The 22,438-nt window shown below is 44.3% G+C and overlaps 1 protein-coding gene across 2 annotated transcripts in view; it reads right to left on the reverse strand.

Moving 5' to 3' along the window:
• Positions 1-22,438, reverse strand: part of STK24 (serine/threonine kinase 24) — a 125,502-nt gene that overhangs the window by 62,232 nt on the left and 40,832 nt on the right. The window contains exons 1-2 of one of the 2 annotated variants that reach the window (XM_049647495.1): positions 17,315-17,750; positions 15,576-15,806 (exon numbers count right to left, since the gene is read on the reverse strand). In XM_049647495.1, the coding sequence (XP_049503452.1) occupies positions 15,576-15,806; positions 17,315-17,392 (309 nt within the window). In that variant the 5' untranslated portion in view covers positions 17,393-17,750. Of the gene's footprint in view, positions 1-15,575; positions 15,807-17,314; positions 17,751-22,438 lie in introns of those variants that run through there. The other variant, XM_049647496.1, reaches the window with a different exon arrangement.

The raw sequence follows: 22,438 nt of genomic DNA on the forward strand, positions 1-22,438 counted from the left end.
ATTCCAAAGGGAACCAGTTCCTGCCAGGGAACTTGCTCGCTCCGCTCCGCGCAAACACCCAACTCTGTGCTTCTTCGGAGCCAAACCTCCGGCAGCGGATCTGACTCCCTCCCGCTGCCACAGGGTCCCTCCTGAAGTGGATCACCTACGGAGAAGCGAGCTAAGCCTGCCCCTCCTGCCCCCGTGCACCTTGCCTACCCACCCCAGCTAATACGCCAGATCCCCAGCACCACAAGCCTGGCAGTGTGCAAGTAGCCCAGACGGGCCACGCCACCCCACAGTGAATCCCGCCCCTAGGAGGGGGGAAGAGAAGGCACACACCAGTCTGACTGTGGCCCCAGCGGTGGGCTGGGGGCAGACATCAAGTCTGACTGCGGCCCCGCCCACCAACTCCAGTTATACACCACAGCACGGGGGAAGTGCCCTGCAGGTCCTCACCACTCCAGGGACTATCCAAAATGACCAAACGGAAGAATTCCCCTCAGAAGAATCTCCAGGAAATAACAACAGCTAATGAACTGATCAAAAAGGATTTAAATAATATAACAGAAAGTGAATTTAGAATAATAGTCATAAAATTAATCGCTGGGCTTGAAAACAGTATAGAGGACAGCAGAGAATCTCTTGCTACAGAGATCAAGGGACTAAGGAACAGTCACGAGGAGCTGAAAAGTGCTTTAAACGAAATGCAAAACAAAATGGAAACGACAACGGCTCGGATTGAAGAGGCAGAGGAGAGAATAGGTGAACTAGAAGATAAAGTTATGGAGAAAGAGGAAGCTGAAAGAAAGAGAGATAAAAAAATCCAGGAGTATGAGGGGAAAATTAGAGAACTAAGTGATACACTAAAAAGAAATAATATACGCATAATTGGTATCCCAGAGGAGGAAGAGAGAGGGAAAGGTGCTGAAGGGGTACTTGAAGAAATTATAGCTGAGAACTTCCCTGAACTGGGGAAGGAAAAAGGCATTGAAATCCAAGAGGCACAGAGAACTCCCTTCAGACGTAACTTGAATCGATCTTCTGCACGACATATCATAGTGAAACTGGCAAAATACAAGGATAAAGAGAAAATTCTGAAAGCAGCAAGGGATAAACGTGCCCTCACATATAAAGGGAGACCTATAAGACTCGTGACCGATCTCTCTTTTGAAACTTGGCAGGCCAGAAAGGCTTGGCACGATATCTTCAGTGTGCTAAACAGAAAATATATGCAGCCGAGAATCCTTTATCCAGCAAGTCTGTCATTTACAATAGAAGGAGAGATAAAGGTCTTCCCAAACAAACAAAAACTGAAGGAATTTGTCACCACTAAACCAGCCCTACAAGAGATCCTAAGGGGGAGCCTGTGAGACAAAGTACCAGAGACATCACTACAAGCATAAAACATACAGACATCACAATGACTCTAAACCCGTATCTTTCTATAATAACACTGAATGTAAATGGATTAAATGCGCCAACCAAAAGACATAGGGTATCAGAATGGATAAAAAAACAAGACCCATCTATTTGCTGTCTACAAGAGACTCATTTTAGATCTGAGGACACCTTTAGATTGAGAGTGAGGGGATGGAGAACTATTTATCATGCTCCTGGAAGCCAAAAGAAAGCTGGAGTAGCCATACTTATATCAGACAAACTAGACTTTAAATTAAAGGCTGTGACAAGAGATGAAGAAGGGCATTATATAATAATTACAGGGTCTATCCATCAGGAAGAGCTAACAATTATAAATGTCTATGCGCCGAATACCGGAGCCCCCAGATATATAAAACAATTACTCATAAACATAAGCAACCTTATTGATAAGAATGTGGTCATTGCAGGGGACTTTAACACCCCACTTACAGAAATGGATAGATCATCTAGACACACAGTCAATAAAGAAACAAGGGCCCTGAATGATACATTGGATCAGATGGACTTGACAGATATATTTAGAACTCTGCATCCCAAAGCAACAGAATATACTTTCTTCTCGAGTGCACATGGAACATTCTCCAAGATAGATCATATACTGGGTCACAAAACAGCCCTTCATAAGTTTACAAGAATTGAAATTATACCATGCATACTTTCAGACCACAATGCTATGAAGCTTGAAATCAACCACAGGAAAAAGTCTGGAAAACCTCCAAAAGCGTGGAGGTTAAAGAACACCCTACTAACGAATGAGTGGGTCAACCAGGCAATTAGAGAAGAAATTAAAAAATATATGGAAACAAACAAAAAAGAAAATACAACAATCCAAACGCTTTGGGATGCAGCCAAGGCAATCCTGAGAGGAAAATACATTGCAATCCAGGCCTATCTCAAGAAACAAGAAAACTCCCAAATACAAAATCTAACAGCACACCTAAAGGAAATAGAAGCAGAACAGCAAAGGCAGCCTAAACCCAGCAGAAGAAGAGAAATAATAAAGATCAGAGCAGAAATAAACAATATAGAATCTAAAAAAACGGTAGAGCAGATCAACGAAACCAAGAGTTGGTTTTTTGAAAAAATAAACAAAATTGACAAACCTCTAGCCAGGCTTCTCAAAAAGAAAAGAGAGATGACCCAAATAGATAAAATCATGAATGAAAATGGAATTATTACAACCAATCCCTCAGAGATACAAACAATTATCAGGGAATACTATGAAAAATTATATGCCAACAAACTGGACAACCTGGAAGAAATGGACAAATTCCTGAACACCCACACTCTTCCAAAACTCAATCAGGAGGAAATAGAAAGCTTGAACAGACCCATAACAGTGAAGAAATTGAATTGGTTATCAAAAATCTCCCAACAAATAAGAGTCCAGGACCAGATGGCTTCCCAGGGGAGTTCTACCAGACGTTTAAAGCAGAGATAATACCTATCCTTCTCAAGCTATTCCAAGAAATAGAAAGGGAAGGAAAACTTCCAGACTCATTCTATGAAGCCAGTATTACTTTGATTCCTAAACCAGACAGAGACCCAGTAAAAAAAGAGAACTACAGGCCAATATCCCTGATGAATATGGATGCAAAAATTCTCAATAAGATACTAGCAAATCGAATTCAACGGCATATAAAAAGAATTATTCACCATGATCAAGTGGGATTCATTCCTGGGATGCAGGGCTGGTTCAACATTTGCAAATCAATCAACATGATACATCACATTAACAAAAAAAAAGAGAAGAACCATATGATCCTGTCAATCGATGCAGAAAAGGCCTTTGACAAAATCCAGCACCCTTTCTTAATAAAAACCCTTGAGAAAGTCAGGATAAAAGGAACATACTTAAAGATCATAAAAGCCATTTATGAAAAGCCCACAGCTAACATCATCCTCAATTGGGAAAAACTGAGAGCTTTTTCCCTGAGATCAGGAACACGACAGGGATGCCCACTCTCACCGCTCTTGTTTAACATAGTACTGGAAGTTCTAGCATCAGCAATCAGACAACAAAAGGAAATCAAAGGCATCAAAATTGGCAAAGATGAAGTCAAGCTTTCACTTTTTGCAGATGACATGATATTATACATAGAAAATCCGACAGACTCCACCAAAAGTCTGCTAGAACTGATACATGAATTCAGCAAAGTTGCAGGATACAAAATCAATGTACAGAAATCCGTTGCATTCTTATACACTAACAATGAAGCAACAGAAAGACAAATAAAGAAACTGATCCCATTCACAATTGCACCAAGAAGCATAAAATACTTAGGAATAAATCTAACCAAAGATGTAAAAGATCTGTATGCTGAAAACTATAGAAAGCTTATGAAGGTAATTGAAGAAGATATAAAGAAATGGAAAGGCATTCCCTGCTCATGGATTGGAAGAATAAATATTGTCAAAATGTCAATACTACCCAAAGCTATCTACACATTCAATGCAATCCCAATCAAAATTGCACCAGCATTCTTCTCGAAACTAGAACAAGCAATCCTAAAATTCATATGGAACCACAAAAGGCCCCGAATAGCCAAAGTAATTTTGAAGAAGAAGACCAAAGCAGGAGGCATCACAATCCCAGACTTTAGCCTCTACTACAAAGCTGTCATCATCAAGACAGCATGGTATTGGCACAAAAACAGACACATAGACCAATGGAATAGAATCGAAACCCCAGAACTAGACCCACAAACGTATGGCCAACTCGTCTTTGACAAAGCAGGAAAGAACATCCAATGGAAAAAAGACAGTCTCTTCAACAAATGGTGCTGGGAGAACTGGACAGCAACATGCAGAAGGTTGAAACTAGACCACTTTCTCACACCGTTCACAAAAATAAACTCAAAATGGATAAAGGACCTGAATGTGAGACAGGAAACCATCAAAACCTTAGAGGAGAAAGCAGGAAAAGACCTCTCTGACCTCAGCCGTAGCAATCTCTTACTCGACACATCCCCAAAGGCAAGGGAATTAAAAGCAAAAGTGAATTACTGGGACCTTATGAAGATAAAAAGCTTCTGCACAGCAAAGGAAACAACCAACAAAACTAAAAGGCAACCAACGAACGGAATGGGAAAAGATATTTGCAAATGACATATCGGACAAAGGGCTAGTATCCAAAATCTATAAAGAGCTCACCAAACTCCACACCCGAAAAACAAATAACCCAGTGAAGAAATGGGCAGAAAACATGAATAGACACTTCTCTAAAGAAGACATCCGGATGGCCAAAAGGCACATGAAAAGATGTTCAACGTCGCTCCTTATCAGGGAAATACAAATCAAAACCACACTCAGATATCACCTCACGCCAGTCAGAGTGGCCAAAATGAACAAATCAGGAGACTATAGATGCTGGAGAGGATGTGGAGAAACGGGAACCCTCTTGCACTGTTGGTGGGAATGCAAATTGGTGCAGCCGCTCTGGAAAGCAGTGTGGAGGTTCCTCAGAAAATTAAAAATAGACCTACCCTATGACCCAGCAATAGCACTGCTAGGAATTTATCCAAGGGATACAGGAGTACTGATGCATAGGGGCACTTGTACCCCAATGTTTATAGCAGCACTCTCAACAATAGCCAAATCATGGAAAGAGCCTAAATGTCCATCAACTGATGGATAAAGAAATTGTGGTTTATACACACAATGGAATACTACGTGGCAATGAGAAAGAATGAAATATGGCCTTTTGTAGCAACGTGGATGGAACTGGAGAGTGTGATGCTAAGTGAAATAAGCCATACAGAGAAAGACAGATACCATATGGTTTCACTCTTATGTGGATCCTGAGAAACTTAACAGAAACCCATGGGGGAGGGGAAGGAAAAAGAAAAAAAAAAAAAAAGAGGTTAGAGTGGGAGAGGGCCAAAGCATAAGAGACTGTTAAAAACTGAGAACAAACTGAGGGTTGATGGGGGGTGGGAGGGAGGGCAGGGTGGGTGATGGGTATTGAGGAGGGCACCTTTTGGGATGAGCACTGGGTGTTGTATGGAAACCAATTTGACAATAAATTTCATATAAAATAAAATAAAATAAAATAAAATAAAATAAAATAGCCCTCTAACTAGGAAAAGAGGCTGACTTTAAAAAGACAAAAACAAAAGTCTATACACCAAAATTCTATACGAAACACCAAACCTGTTAAAGAAAACTTTAAGATGCATTCTCTTTAAGATCAAGAACAAGACAGGTATATCCTTCCTATCCCTACATAGTCAACACAGTACTAGAGGCCACGGCCAAAACCTAAGACGTAAGACACTGATGAGGTGGTGTAAGGGAAGACAGAAAACTCATTATTTATAGATGCAAGCATACGCATAGAAAACAGGAATTCAGCAAGATTACAGAAAACAACGTGGAAAAAAAATCTTCACAGTTCCCTAAACTAAGCAATCCAAAAATATATCATGCCAAATAGCCATAAAAAGTTTATGTCCAGGAACTGACCTACAAATCCACAAGATCTTTATGGCAGAAAATTTAACTTTATTAAAGTTCACAGAAGACAACCCCCCAAAAAAGGCAGGTGTTTGCATTCAAGGATAGAATGGCTTAAGACATCAATTCTCAAAAATAAATTTTTAAATTCCAGTAGCATCTTAAACAGAAAATGTACAAATTCATTCTAAACACTGTATGGAAAAATAAAGACCTTCAAACAACTCGTGCAAATGCTTTTGTTGCATGTGGGAAAGGTGAAGTGGGTTATCCCTTCCGGATATTAAGACTTAAAGCCAAGCCAATAATCACACACTCAAACACACACAAACCATGAATGATACCAGTCTTGCAAGGGAATAGAAAATCCATAAACAGGTCTAGAAATACAGAAGACTCATACCTGTATGGGGGAAGGACAGATCGTTTACAAATAGTAATGGACAGCCTGTACCACTACATGGGGAAAAATAAAACCCCTCCTTCCTACTATATACCGACAGATTAAAAATCTAATAGGAAGTTAGGCTAAAAGAAGAAAAAAAAATTTAAACACTTTATCACCTTAGTGAATTCGCAGATTCCTTAAAAAGGATCCCAAAAGCAGAAACCAGAACGTGAAAAATTGATGGATTGAACCATATCAGAACTAAGGATTTCTATCAACAAAGGATACTCTCAGTTAAAAGGACAAAGGAGTCCAAGAAGATACTTCATGATATCTAAAATGGATTTTAAAAAAATCAGTAACCAAAATATACATATCAAACCCTAAAAAACAGGAATGTGTATGTGATATATACGTGCAATGCACTGCTATTCAGCAATAAAAAGGAATGAATTATCAACACATCCTATAATAAGGATGAACTTTGAAAACAGTATGCTATGGGCACCTGGGTGGCTCAGTTGGTTGAATGTCTGACTGGTGGCTTCGGCTCGGGCCATGATCACGGTTCATGAGTTCAAGCCCAGGCTCCACGCTGCTTGTAAAAGGAGTGAAAGAAGCCAGTTACAAAAAGCACAGACCATAGGATCCCATTTATATGAAGCTTTCAGAATAGGCAAATCGATACAGACAGGAAGTACATCGGTGGTGCCTAGGGCTGGGGAAGTTGGGAGGAAACGCAGGGTGACCAGTAATGGGAAAGGCTTCTTTCTGGGGTGATGACAACATTCTAAAGTTCACTATGGTGATGGCTGCACAACTCTGTGAATACACCAGAAACCACTGCATGGTGCATTTTTTAAATGGATGAACTACGTGGCATGTGCAGTCTATCTCCGTAAAGCTGTTTTTAAAAAGGAAAAACAAAAAATAGAGAAACCAGAAAAACGCAGAGAATAAGGTAGTAAAGCTATTCAGAACATGCTGGTATTAACTAAATTAAGTATCCCACTCCAGAATATGCAGTCCAGAGGGCTGATGGGAATAAGAGCCACATGAAAAGATACTCAAAATCCTAAGTCATTGGAGAAATGCAAATTAAAACCACAATGAGGGACACCTGGCTGGTTCGGTCGGAAGAGCATGCAACTCATGATCTTGGGGTTGAGTTCAAGCATCATGCTGGGTTTAGATATTCTTAAAAAAAAAAAAAAAAAAAACCCACAAGGAGATACCATTACATACTTACAAAAATGGCTAACATAAAAAATGCTGATAATGCCAACGCAAAAAGGTACAGTCACTGTAGAAAATCAAACATACACTTACCATATGACCCAGCAATCCTACTTCTAGTATTTACCCTTGTGAAAGGAAAACTTATGTTCATATAAAAACTGTATGTGAATGTTTACAGCAATGTTATTCACAACCGCCAAAATCTGGAAACCACCCAACTGCCCTTCGACAGGCCAATATGGCACATCATTACAATAGTATGCCACTCAACAATACAGAAGCACAGACAACTGATAACATGCACAAACACGGATTAATCCCAAATGCATTATGCTAACTGCAAGAAGCCAGTAACAAAGGTGTGTGATTCCATTTATATGATGCTCTGGAAAATGCAAATCACAGGGGCAACAAACAGATCAATGGATGCCAGGAGTTGAGGTGAGGGATGGGTCGGGAATTCTTTGGGATACTGGGATTGTTCTGTGCCCCATGCGTGGTGGTTGTAAGAAGCCATATGCCTGTAAAGATGCACAGAACTGTAAGAATTATACATCCAAAAAAGTTTTCACTGTGCAAATTTTGAAAAATAACTGTGATCGGGAAAAATAAACTCATACACAGTACATAAAATGTTTATCTATTGAAGACACATGTATCCTAAGACATATCAAAACCTATGCTACAAAAGAAAAAGGCAGTGGGGATGAAGGAGGAAACGTAGCAAGTCAGAACAGACCAGGGTCTTACACAGATCAATGACGATGGTGCCACAAACTGAAAAATAGGGGGAAAAAAAAAGCTCCAAATGGAAAAGGTGAAAAGAAATCCAGTAAGAAAATGACCAAAGCTTGATTTAACAGAATAAAACAGGCCACTTGATTGGTTAGGCAGTTAGCCTAAAGCTCAGAGAGGCTATAGTAAGATCTCTGCCTTAGCACCAAGAATGATGCTCCTGGTTTAAAAACAACAGAGGCCAAAGAGCGCCTGGGTGACTCAGTCGGTTAGACATCCGACTTCAGCTCAGGTCATGGTCTTGCAGTTCCTGGGTTCGAGCCCCGTATTGGGTTCTGCAGTGACAGCTCAGAGCCTGGAGCCTGCTTCGGATTCTGTGTGTGTTTGTGTGTGTGTGTGTGTGTGTGTGTGTGTGTGTGTGTGTGTCTGTTCTTCCCTCGCTTATGTGATCTCTCTCTCTCTCTCTCTCTCAAAAATAAACTTTAAAGAAGTGACCAAAAAGGGTTAAAAAATTAAAAACATCTTACGATACACCAATAAAAAAGGAAAGAAAGTAACCAAGATAACAGCATCTCACTTGCTTTTCCATGCATTAACTTCTGACCTTGGTTGTCATCAATCTGCCAGAAAACATGGAAAATGTTAAAAAGATGAGGGCCTCCTGTTATCCAGCACTAGTCCAGATATTAATTAATGTCCCAGGGATATGAATTTTGCAGTAAGCCCGCAAGTGCTCAAGGAAGACTCACACTTCCCATGAAGACACCCGTCAGTGAGGGGAAGGACTTCTTCCTCTCACTCTGGTGAACTGCATCCCTGGGAAACCAGACCAGCACTGCTCTCCACTGCTTTGTTTAAAAACAGCAGAGTTTATATAATGGACACTGGACTAGAAAGGCTCAGAGACAGTATTTAGGTAAATGATACCTGCTGGGAACAAGCTTCTTTGGCCCATAATGTCCTGAGGAATCCTACAGCCTTTGTCCTGTCTTCTATCAGAACAAAAGTCACCCAGAAAAGCATCTTTCGGATACCACTGTCCCCAAAACACTGACACTACACAGTTTAGCCTAGCATACAAAGCCGTATAAAGTCACTGTCCCGAATTTGGACACCTCCTGCTGGTGATGCTCACAAAACCCAAAAATCTGGTCTGGCCATAAAAATCACACAGGCATAATCACGGTCTCTGAGACTCTCTGTCCAAAATGCCCCTTAGGATATTTCCAAGAATCTCAATGCCAGCCCTAGAAATACCATCCCTTCTACCTATACATCCGGAGACAAAAGATGGCCGTTCATTCCACGGGGCAGCATTTTCTCACCACTGGCACTATGGGCGCATGGGCCATGTGATTCTTTGCCGTGGGGGCTGTCCCCGTGCAGTGCAGGGCATGTAGCAGCATCCCTGGTGCACACCCCCTGCCAGAGGCCAGCAGCAGCATCCCCCAGTAACAACAACTAAAACGTCTCCAGACATGGCCGCAGGTACCGTCAAGTGTGGGCGGGTACATGATGGGGCAGCTGGTGAGAGGTACAGCAAGAACCGTATTTAGGTGGCTGGGCCCCAATGTCACATGCTCTTTGTCACAACCACAGAAAGTCCCGCGCTCTGTAGGGACTTCTCCAAACAGGAGTCCTGGCTCTCTTCTCTGGCCCTTTAAATCTGCCTTTTTGACTCAAGTTCAATTAAGCTGCAAATCACGTCTCACATACTGTACCAATAGTATCTTATTTTCTGTACCTCCAGGAGAATGTGCCAGGACCGTCTGCCTTCAGGGGTGGGGAAGACATGAGCGAGAAGGAATCCATGCACTTGAATGAGAATTCCTGCAGCGCAGGAGAGTTTGTACCCGTACCAGGCATATATGTTGAACGCAAATGCTTCCCAAAACTGAATAACCCATCTGTGTTCCTAACTATGTCAGAAACCAGGTCAAAACAAAAGCAGGATCTACCATGGGGCAGTTTGGGAAAAAGTGTGAGTAAAGATAAATTCGGACCTGTCCCAACAGGTATGTTTATTATCATGTAGCAACATTAATATTTCTTCTCTGAGATAAAAAGATCATGAAATTATAATACAATACAGGGAAGCAAGAGACTGCAGTTTTGTTTTGTTTTCTTTCTGGAGATAAAGCGTAATGGGCTGATTATGTTATCTAAACTTGGATGTGTCTGAAAGTCAAGGGAGAGGCGATTAGCAGTCACACTGGGACAAGGAGTCCTAAGAAGTGGGTGGATGGTAGCCTACCCAGCAGCCTCATTCACAAACACACCACTATTAATATACGTTTTTCTTTTACTTCTTTTCCTAAAGGCAAAATGATTGGTTTTTCTATTTCATCAGGAGCTACTATTCGCCCCTTGGAAAAGAAAGAAGAAAAAAAGAGACATGAGAAATCAAAATGGGGTGCCCGGGTGGCTCAGTCAGTCGAGCATCCGACGACTTTGGCTCAGGTCGTGATCTCAGTTTGTGGGTTCAAACCCCGAGTCAGGCTGCGCTGACAGCTCAGAGCCTGGAGCCTGCTTCGGATTCCATGTCTCCCTCTCTCTCGCTCTCTGTACCTCCCCCCATTCTCAAAAATAAATAAATATTTTTTAAAATTTTAATAAAAAAAATTTTAAGTCAAAATAATTTAACCCTTAAAAAATTACTGCAAAGTGTACTTGTAAGGTACATGACACAGCCAATCCTTTTACCAGCAGAATTTGTATTTACACAGAGTAGTCAATTTTCTAAAACTCATCAGGGGACTTTTCCATATTAGTTTTCTAGTGAATCTGATGAGTAAAACTACCCAAAAAAATTTTAGGAACTGAAGAAAAACCTAACTCTTCCGTTGGGGATCTGAATCCACATTAGACGACTACTCCATGGACACGTTTCCTTAGCATCAATACTACAACAAAAACAACTAAGATAAACACAGCTTTTCTGTTTTCTAGATTTTTTTGCCTTGCACTTGATTTGCTCTGGTTACGCTGGCTTGATGTTTGAGAGTACTAATTTATTATAAAAGAAAATGACAAAACTGATTTTTAGAATTTTGAAGCATCTGGCACAGATATCTTATCTCTTATTAAAAAAATAATTAAGGGGCGCCTGGGTGGCTCAGTCGGTTAAGCGTCTGACTTCAGCTCAGGTCATGATCTCGCAGTTTGGGAGTTCGAGCCCCACATCGGGCTCTGTGCTGACACCTCAGAGCCTGGAGCCTGCTTCAGATTCTATGTCTCCCTGTCTCTCAGCACCTGCCTCCCTCCCTCCCTCCCTCAAAAATGAATACACATTAAAAAAATTTTTTAATAATAAAAAATAATTAAGTCATCACTTGCTAAAAGTCTCCTATATGCCAGGCACTTTATCTATATGTTCTCAATCTTGATCAGTAATCCTGCAAGATAACTGTTACGTTTCTGTCTTTCATCCTCAGGAAGTCAGCAGCCTGGAGAAAAAAACCCTGACAGTCGAGTACCTATGCTAGGATCCAAGACTAAAACCCTGGCTTTGATTCCAAGTGAATCTCAAAGTGGAGATTCTAATAATCTGCCTATCTCTGCAAAACAAAACAAAACACCTGAGAGATCTATACAGCTAAAAAGAATAAGTAGAAATTGTAACGACTGCAAAAGAAGAAGAGAGGCTTAGAATCCTATGTGACATCATCATGCCCTGTTAAGATCCTACTGTGCCCTTACTGCCTAACTAAAAAACCAAACAATTCTCTCTCTGCACACCAACCAGATCACCCCCTGCACACACACATATGCATGCACACACACAGTTTTATTATGACCTTGAGGATAGTATTTTTGTGACCTAAGATTCCAGTGGTTTATGGCTGGGACACAGAAGCTTCTGGTTAATTAAATATCCTCACTGGTTTAATCTCCCTAACATTAAACCCCTAAACTACAACAAAGGAAGATCTTCTTTGGTGTGTAGTAATACCCTTTAAGGACCCATCCAGGCGTCAGATTCATCAAAAGAAACTCAAGTTCTCACTGCTGAAATTAATTCCCTCTGCTCCTTCATCTGACCTTGTTTTTGTTTTCAGTCTTTGGGGGGGAAACTTGCCACACCACACTGAAGCTCTGTGATTTGATCCCAGCCACCAAGTGGAAATCAACTCCACTCACCTCATCTTTGGTAACATTCAGTATATTCAGACCACTACTTACCTATTGTTCTTAATCTCTTTTTCTGGACCGGATGATTGAAACTGACACAGTTAGAGACCTCTGAATGCTAACCCAGTAGGACGAAACTAGTTTCTGCTCATTTCTTCTTTGCCCCATCTTGGTATGTGAAAGTCCTTCACACCAGGTGAAGTCGAAGGCCCTCTCCCATCACCACTTAAGGAACTAATAAGAATATTACCTCTGAATGCCATGGGGAGCTTTTAAAAGGGCAACAAAAACCAGAGAGCACAGGAATTTTCAACTTAGTGTCAAAGACCCATTGACCCATTCGTCTTTTGTGTCGATTTATTTTGTATCTGACTGGACAGTTAGGACTATACAAACTTAAACTTCATGAGCCTACCGAGATGATAGAAGAGCCTCTGGCTTGTCACTGAGCGTCTTCCCTGGGCCAAAGAACTTCATGAAACTCTGTTATACGAGAACCAGCAGACAGAGTCACAGGTCTGGACTCGTGTTCTGCCCAACTTACAACAGCCAATATTGTTTAACTAGAGAAGTCCCTTATGTTTTCAATTAGACAGAATCATCCATCTTTTATACGGTTTAAGAAATCAAGGTTTCACGGTGGTGATTATTATTTTTGGCATTCTTGAGGCAGTTATAGTCTCTAAAAGACAATCTGCCTAGTAAAATATAAGACACTCTAGACAAAGTTATCCAAATTTTTCATACTGTCTGAAGACAGTCAGTGGAAAAAAATCACTCCATGAGTTACTTCACTTCCTTTACAGAGTAAGTGACTTTGAGCACCAAGCCCATTGCCTGTTCCATGACGCACATGATGAGACGCCATTTGCCAGCCTCTCCAGAGTCAGGTGTGGCAGCGTGGTGGCGTTCTGGCCAGGGGAATGTGGGCAGGAAGAATGTGCTCTTTATCTAGGCCTGGGCACATGGACACTTCTCACGGGAGCCTCCATTTTGGCCCTCACGATGACTTAAGGCAGACGAGCACAGCCATGTATGGAAGACGGAAGGAAGAACAAAACAGAAGAAACTAGGATTCCTACAAAACTGGAGGAAAACCACTCATCAATCAGGACTACCAGGGAACAAGAAATAAACTTCTGTCAGATGTGCGCTATTAGAAATGTGGGAGGTTATTCTAGCAGCTGGCATTATGCTAACCAAACAAATTTACTGGGCAACTCTAGATCAAGGTTAGGCTGACTTGGAATGGATGCTCTAGAATTAGTGACTTAGGCAAGAACAGGACATACCAGATGGAATCTCTAAATATGTACAGTGAACACCATGTTTGGCCATAATAAAGCAATCTATTCCAGTAAAAATTTTGCTGGAGAACTGAGGTTGAAAAGATAACTTTTGAACCACTGATCCTTTATTTCCATAGCTGGCATAAATCACCAAAAATCTGTGAGAATCTTCAACCCTGCCTTTGCCAAAGGTACCATAATTCATATTAAAATACAATACCAGCATACCACAGGAAACCCAACTCTGAATTTACTATAAAACTACTGTTGAAGTCATTTCACAAAGGATATTATGTGATACAGCAGAGTTCAAGTTGAGTTTCTTTATTTGTTTTTTCGCAGTAGAAATTTAAGATCAAGAAGACCTTTGCTTTCTCGTATGCAAGTCACATGTGTTCCCTTGGAAGAGAATCAAAACATATAGTGCTTCCCTTCCTGCCCTCTCGAGACCGAAAATGGATGTGCACCCACCCACACACACACATACAACATTCACTGCCATCACTGGGGTCCTTCCTCCTCCTTGCTTTGACCTCAGTGAGCATGTCCTTCACTGCTAGATTACTTCAGAGATGAGGTATGAATAAATTCATCAATTAAGGAAGGAAACGAACACTCATTAAGTACCTACCACATGGTAGGTTATTTTTACACGGTCTTGATACCATTTAATCTTTGCAACCGTGAAATGTATATACCATAATTTTCCATTTTACAAAGGAGGAAGCAGGGAATTTTTTTAAAAAACAAACTTGCTCAAGGCCATACACGAAGACAAGATACAAGTCCAAGACACAGGACTCCAAAACTTAAATCTTTCCATTTCAAAATGCTGCATTTGACCTACGACCATCCTCCGGGCCATCCTTTGCCATTGGACCTACGCCATATTGCCAAAATAAGAAAACTGGATTACTGCTCAATTTTTATTTCATTAAATATTCATTTTAAGTGAATCGATGGTTCTCAAGTTGGCCATCCTTCCGCTTATACCTTATTATCACATTTCCGCAAAATCAAAGCGTGTACTGTGCACGCGACCCCATGAAGATTTTAGAGGATAAACCCAGGGCAGGAGGAAGCACAGCCGTGCGTTATCTGGGCTCACCGCTGCCTCTCTCAGGAAGTAGTTCTTTCTACCTAGGAAGTGTTGGTTTCCCCAAGGGTTATTTTAGAATTTTTGTTCACCAATTCTTAAACATTTCCAAAACTCCGTCTGGGAAGATACTGCTAAGGTCAGTAAACAGGCACAGGCCAAGGAAGCCGAAACACAAGCGACAGTCTTCTACTTTCTCAGCGGGGCGGCAGGAGTGCCCTACAACATCTAAAATGGTTCCATGCCAGACTGGAAAACGATTTTTAATGCTCTTCTTTTTCCTACTTACAGAACAAGGTGAAATCAAGGACAATTTGTAGTACTGTATCACAACTCTTTTAAGTAATTATTTACTTCCCTAGAATTCTTCAAAGTCAAATATAGATAAAGTAGTTCACAAAATATTATCAGTTCCAGCAGTTATTTAAAACAGCATTAAACTACAGTTGATCAGTGAGACTATCAAAAGGCTAATATTCTTAGGTTAGCACGAGTTTTCACCATGCTAAAATTAGGTAAATTCATGGTTGTCAGTTACAATACCTTCATAATCAATGTGTCTCTGGTGACCAAGTCCTGCTCAAAAATACGCTTTCCTGTTTGAAAGGGAATTTCAACACATGCTTTAACCAGAATATATTTCTATAGGTGACATTTAAGATGATAAAACTGTCGACGCCAGGTTCTTTTGACTGCTAAGGTCAGAACATTTCTCCTTCCTCTGAAAGCCTGCTGTGCTACTGACGACCTTTATGTACGCCACTCCAGCCCGGTCAAGCGCTGCGTCACGGAAAATCACGCTCTTATTTTCAGGCCTTACCTTCAGGTAGGATCCATAATATTTGGTTACGTATGGACTGTCACACTGACTCAGCACTGTGATTTCTTGTTGAATGTCCTCTATCTCATCTTCAGCTTCTTCCAGATCAATGATTTTTATGGCAACCACTTTCTGAGTCCGAAGGTCAATGCCTTTGAACACCTCACCAAAAGAGCCCTTTCCAATTTTCTCCAGTTTTGTAAAAAGCTCTTCTGGATCTGCTTTCAGGTTCTGTAGAAGAGAAGGAAAAGAAGGGAGACTTCAATAACTCACAGTATGGGGACTGATTTTTCCTTTTACTCATAACATACACAACACGGTCTTCCAAGGACTGATCCATTTTCTTAAGGGTCACGCTGGTTGTGAGCACAGTTCCTCACATTCGGGACACAGAGACTTCTAAGCCTCACCTCTACGAAACACGGCAAGTGTGCAAATAAGAATAACCCAGATTATAACAACTGGGAAAGGCTCCAGCATTTGCATAATTAAATAAAAACCCAAACACTTATTTGAACATATTATGATATATGGATTTATTGAAAAACACTCTTGTTTAAGCAAATATTCCACTTTTCTTCCTTCCTTCCCCCCCGCTCAAAATTTCTAAGTGCAGGTTGGTATATACTAAATTTAGGTTAAGTAGTACTTAATCGTTTCCTAAGAGGCCATGTTTTAAAGTCCAACAAACACAGTCCTATGCATCTTCACTTATAGCCTAAATATTTTAACCAGATCCCAGAAAACACAAAGAACCTGATTTCTTTTGTCTTGTTAACATTACCTCCTTGAAATCGCTGCGAAAGCTCTTAACCACCAACAGGATCGCACGAACACACACAGCGTACGTTTCCAAGGGGCCCAGATGTAGGGACTCTGGCACCCATCCTAACGGCTTCCTGACCACAGAGGTATGAGCAGCTGAATTCTCAATGGGCAACACACTGTCATCCCCAGGGGATGTCTGGAAATGGTATGAGGCAGTGTTTGTCACAAACCGAGGGGCGAGACTGACATTCAGCAAGGAGACCTGAGGATGCTGCATATCTTGGCACAAGGAACTGCCAAGCCCAAAACGCTGCTGGCATCACCTGAAACCCCACAGAGCAGGAGAGGACCGGGCGAGCCGCCACCTTAAACACCTTCCCTCGGTGTACGTGAGCAAGAGGACACCGGGCCCCCCCTCAAAGTCTCCCAGTCCTTGTAAGAAACTGAAATATGGAAAAGGGAGTAAGATGGGGAAGGAGGGGGGCTAAAGAGGCGGGAGAGTAACAGGCACAAGGAGAGGACGTATGGGGGGGCAGCGAGTAAAGAGGGGAGACACAGAATCACAGCATTTCGGCGGCACTGTGGGACGAGCTCTGCGGGCTAACCAGGCGCTAACTGGTAACTTGTTCCCACAGGGAAACACAAAGAGTTCCAAGCACGAGCTGGAGCCCATCCAGCCGGGCCCCGATGTGGAGATGCTGCTGTGCCAGCGTGAGCCCTGTGGAAATCACGTACCCCAGTAACGCCTGGGCAAACTGACGGTCGTGGGTGGTCTCAGGGACCCCAGAGAGGTCCCGTTTCTGAGAATGCACACCAAACTGTAAAAGCTCACAAAACCCACCAACCCTCTCAGTAAAAATGAGCAAAGGAAGCAAGAAACGCATCCTGCGGTCACCAGGAAAAAGGAACAGGAGAGAGACCACGTCCATTTACAGCAGCTAGAAACCCCTGTTTGCAAACCCCTCCCTTACCTCCTTCCCTCCACGATGAGGGGGGGTGGCCCTCCTTTTCCTCAAGGCCAATCCTAAACGCTGAGCTTTTGAGTCCATCCTTCTGTCCCCCAGGATGTGGCTTCATCAGCAGCCCCCTTCGTCGCTCCCTCTTCCGTTCAGCCCTCTCTACAGACCCTTCGCCCTTGGCGGACGGATCCAGTTTCTCCCATTAAAAGGAAACAAAAACAAAAACAAAACCACCTGGCTTCTCTGGTCACCCTCCTCCTCCACTCTCTCCTTCCGTGAGAGTTCCCTGCAAGTCCCCGGGACCAGCCAGGCGCCCCGCCCCTCGCGGGTCACCGCTGCAGTCTGGCTCTGGCTTCGGGTGGCCCAGTGCCAGATCTGAACCTCCTCCACGAAGCCCTCCCTCTGGGAACTTTCCAGTCCCCTGGTATCTAAACCCTGCCCTCCACTCGTCTCCTCCCCAGGCCCTAGTTCCAGAGGAGTCTTCCCACAGACTCTACCCACGCGGCCGAATCACAGGTATTCTCCCCGTGGCTCCACGCTGGCCTCCCAGCCCTTCTCTACTTGTTCTCCCAGTATAGTTTCAAGGTTTGATACCAGGTTCCCCAAATCCGGCTGGTCAGAATTACCTGGGATGCTTGGGAGATCCCCAAAACATTCTCAGTCATACACGGGGGCAAGAGTACACAATCCATGTTTTTAAAAAACCCCAACACCTTTGAGGAAGAGCTGTTTTTAAACTATCGTGTATATGGTACCTTTCAAATTGCTAGCGCCAGCCTCGCCTTTTGAATTTTAATTCCTCGGATCAGTTACTAGATACATATTTCTACCTGGACATCTCAAGCACAACATATGTGAACTGAATTTGTCATCGCCCTACTGAACTGGCCGTCCCCCCAGAGCACACTAGCTCCTTCACCAGACCATAAGCTGAAGGAACTGAGGGACCATGTTTTTCACTGCTGTGCCCACATGCCCGGGCACAATGACTGCTGGCCAATAAAGGTCCCCTGAGTAATAAGAAAGCCCCAGCCTTACACTGACACAAACACAATCTAGGGGGAGTAGATACTACGAAGAATACCCTAATTCGGACAGGGACAGAGTCCAAGAAATTAGGGGAGGGGGGCCATATCTCTGGCTTACAAGGGTAGGGAAGTGGCAGTAAGAATTTGCAGGAATGGGGGCACCTGGGTGCCTCAGTTAAGCGGCCGACTTCAGCTCAGGTCATGATCTCACGGTTGGTGAGTTCGAGCCCCGCATCCCCACATCAGGCTCTGTGCTGACACCTCAGAGTCTGGAGCCTGCTTCAGACTCTGTGTCTCCCTCTCTCTCTGCCCCTCCCCTGCTCTCTCTCTCTCTCTCTCTCTCACACACACACACACTCTCTCTCTCTCTCAAAAATAAATAAACATTTTTTAAAAATTAAAAAACAAAAACGAATCTGCAGGAACAGTGATTCTCAAGTCTCAGGGGCATCAGAATCACCTGGCAGGCATGTTAGAGCACAGGCTGTCTGGCCCACCCCTGGAATTTCTGGTTCAGCAAATCTGGTGTGGGGCCCAAGAATCGGAGTGTGCCCAGGTGATACAGAACCACAACGGTCAGGAAATCTGGGGAAAGAAGGAGAGCAGCCTTGACAAGGTGATGTGCCACGAAGATGTGACTTGTTTTAGGTTATCTAACCTGACAACCCTCTGCTAAGTCTCCCACCCCCAGACTAAGAAAAAACAGTGACATTTCCTTTTCAAGAATTAATAGAAAACGAAGCCAACAAAAACGTATCCAAACTCCTACAATGGAAGGGATGATGGCGTGGGAGCCTACTACCAAAATAACCAAACAATTCATCACGTCTATGTTCACGCCCCTCTACGATGTGACTGGCACTCCTCCCAGCAAGAGAGAGCCCACATCCCCATCCCGGAATCTGGGCGGATCCAGACCCCTGTTCTGGCAACAGAATGTGATTTCTAAACCTAGGCCCCAAAAGGGCCGGCCAGCGAGGCTGGGAATGGAAGCATGTGGGAGGGACCCGCTTCAGCCTCTGCACGCAGACAAGGTCAGATCACTCTCCGCCATCCAGCCTCAGTCCCGGCCACCTGCTCCCTGCAACCACCTGACAGCACCCAGTAGAGGCCAGTCCATTGCCCAGTCAACCCACAGAATCATGAGATGTAATAAATCTGCTGTTTTGAACCAACCAGCTTTGGTGGGCTGGTTACTCACCACCAATGACTGACACCACAACTGATGCCCAGACGGCATGTGCTGGGCTAGACCCCAGAGCTGCTGGGGACAGTTTACTGCTGTATGCTGCTCACTACCGCCCCCCTCCTCTTTGAACAGTTACCTTGTTCCCACCTTGCCATGTTTGTGTGTTTGTTTTTGGGGGGTGTCTTTTCAATTCACAGCTCTCTGAATCAAGAGGAGCCAGACCTAGGGGCACCTGGGGGACTCAGTCGGTTGAGCATCTGACTTCGGCTCAAGTCGTGACCTCGCGGTTCTTGAGTTCAAGTCCTGTGTCAGGCTCTGTGCTGACCGCTCAGAGCCTGGAGCCTGCTTCAGATTCCGTGTCTCCCCCTCTCTCTGCCCCTCCCCTGCTTGTGCTCTATCTCTCTCAAAAATAAACTTAAAAAAAAAAAAAGAGGAACCATACCTAAGGAACTATAACCTAGTGGCCCTGCTGCAACCATCCTTAGCTGAGGCAGGCAGGGCACAGATTTTCAGGCCGATGCTGTGCCACAAAGGACGAGCAAAAATGGGAGAGGAATATGTCCTACAGGTGTGAGGGACACGAATCCTTAGGGACAGAGGCAAGCTGGTAATTCCAGTAACAACTCCATCCTCCTATGTCCACACCCCAAAGCCATTATACCACTCGCTCCCACCAAGAGGTGGCTTGAACCGGGACTGGCCTTGAGGATTTCCTGTGATGCTGTGCTATTTCCAAGGTCAAACCTTAAGAGGCCCTGCAGTGTTTGCCTTGCCCTCTTGCAATGCCTCCGTCAGCACAAAAATGGGCCTGGGCTAGCCTGCGGAAGAGGTCACATGAAGAAGTCACTAGCCTCACACCCAGGCCAACTGCAGCCAGCCAGTTCTCCAGCTGACCACAGACATGTGAATGAGCCCAGACGAGGCCTGCAGGACCCCCCCACCCCCACCCCCTGGCCCACCGCCACCCTTAGTCAATGCCAGGAATCATGAGAAACACTAAATCATCGCTGTTTTAGGACCAAAGTTCTAAGGTGATGTCACACAACGATAGGTGACAAAGTCAACAGAGATCACAGATCACTGCAGGAGAAAAGTGTCCATCCTGGGAGAGGGAAGCAGGTACAGATGGATGTTCTATACTCTGGAGGATGTTTCATTGTAATACACCGCCTGAACTCCCTATGGCCTCGTTTAAGACGGCTGTTCACACCGCACTTCGACCACCTTCCCCAAAGTCCTTTTCCCCGAAGCCCGTACTGTCCGAGGCAGCTGCTTTGTCTCACATCTGCTCAAGGGTGGGGTGTCATTCCCCACTCTCTGCCACAGTGTCGGCAGCTGTAAACCAGGCTACAAACCGTTCCTGGTAAGAAGGAAGACATTTGCTAATTCGGTGACAGCAGGGGACTACACGAGCAAGGTTCCTTGCCCTTTGGCAATTCATTATCACGCAGTCAGAAGAAAACCAGTGGCAACGATGGCCTAGTTCAAAGAGGAACGTCAAGATTCTGTTGCCAGCATCTGTTCTATGAGCAAAGTGGCTTTCTCTGGTAGAAGAGGTGCCCACTCTGCCAGCCGCCTTGAGGACTTTCTGTTCAGAAAGGTTTATGATGAACAAAGCGCTGGCCTTCATCCCAGATGAGAAAGGCCTGCCAGAGCCTCAACCCACCTATGCCACCTGCCCGACGGGCAGCAGGGCCCCCACTGCTGGAGTTCCAGCCAGGTTGCGGGCAGGAGCCAGGACACGCAGTGGCACAGCCTTCTCTGAAGCAGCGGCAGGTCGGGACCCTCCTGCCAGCACTCGCCTCTCCTGGATCAACATGGTGGGGGGAGGGGGGGGTTGGTGGCCGGGAGCCCCAGGTGGGGTCCTGCCTGCACAGAAACATCCCACCCCTCAGCTCCTGGACTCATCGCTCAGAAAGACCAGTTAGGTGTGTCCAGGAAAATTCCCACCCACGCTGCTGACCTAGAGACCCTCATTCTGAGGGAATGAAGGAAGGCGAGGCTTCTCCTGATGGAAGAGCAAGAATCTCATTTGCATATTTGCTAAACCCTATGACCCCATTAGCAGCATCTAAAAGTCTGTTTCCTCCTGAGGGAGGGGTCAAGGGGATAGAAAAGTAACAGCAGAAATGACAGCGTCTCCAGATACAAGCACTACTGTGACTCACGGAGAGCACGAGGCCTGCACTTAGGTTCTCCAGCAGAGGGCTCTTCTCCAGGCCCGGCTCTCCAGCCCCCTCGAAACCTCCACCGCTGCGTCCAGAAACGTCCGGGAAACCACACTTGGATTCCACTTCTGGCTGCTTTATTCTCTTTCCCATCACCGTTCCTTCCTAACGACACCAGGCCGCCTGCCCCATTAAACCTTAGCTAAATCCTGGACCTTCCTGGGCACTCACGCCTCGGCTTGCCTGTTTTTAATTACAAGATCTAGGGAAACCGGAGCCTGTGTTGTACTTCCTCATATTAGGTCAGGATCCCGGAGAACGGACCGAAATAACTGGAAGACGCATTCCCTCAGATGCAAGGATTGGACACAAGTCTGGACTCCAAAAATGCTCCAAAGCCCTACCCCCACAAGCCCAGAAAACCTTCAGGCTCAAGGATTGTGGGAAGAGCCAAAAAGCCACCAGGGAAAGTGCCCCAGGTGAATCCAGAGTCAATGGTTTCACCGAAGTTTCTCACTGATCAAGACCTGGAAGTTGCAGGGTGACCAGCTACCCCAAAAGCCAGGATCTCCTACCAGCCCCGGTTTGTAACGAACAAACACGTCCACAGCAGTAGTGTCGCACAGGCCACCTGCACCTTCAAGATTCCTCTGGAAAGAAATGCCACGTGGGCAACGTCCTCCCCACTCCAAGACTCTGAGACGCTGCAGGGCTGTGTCCTTCTGAAGTTCAGGCTTCTGCAACAATTCAC

The sequence above is a fragment of the Panthera uncia genome (genome assembly GCF_023721935.1).
Source record: "Panthera uncia isolate 11264 chromosome A1 unlocalized genomic scaffold, Puncia_PCG_1.0 HiC_scaffold_16, whole genome shotgun sequence".
Classification (NCBI taxonomy): Eukaryota; Metazoa; Chordata; class Mammalia; order Carnivora; family Felidae; genus Panthera; species Panthera uncia.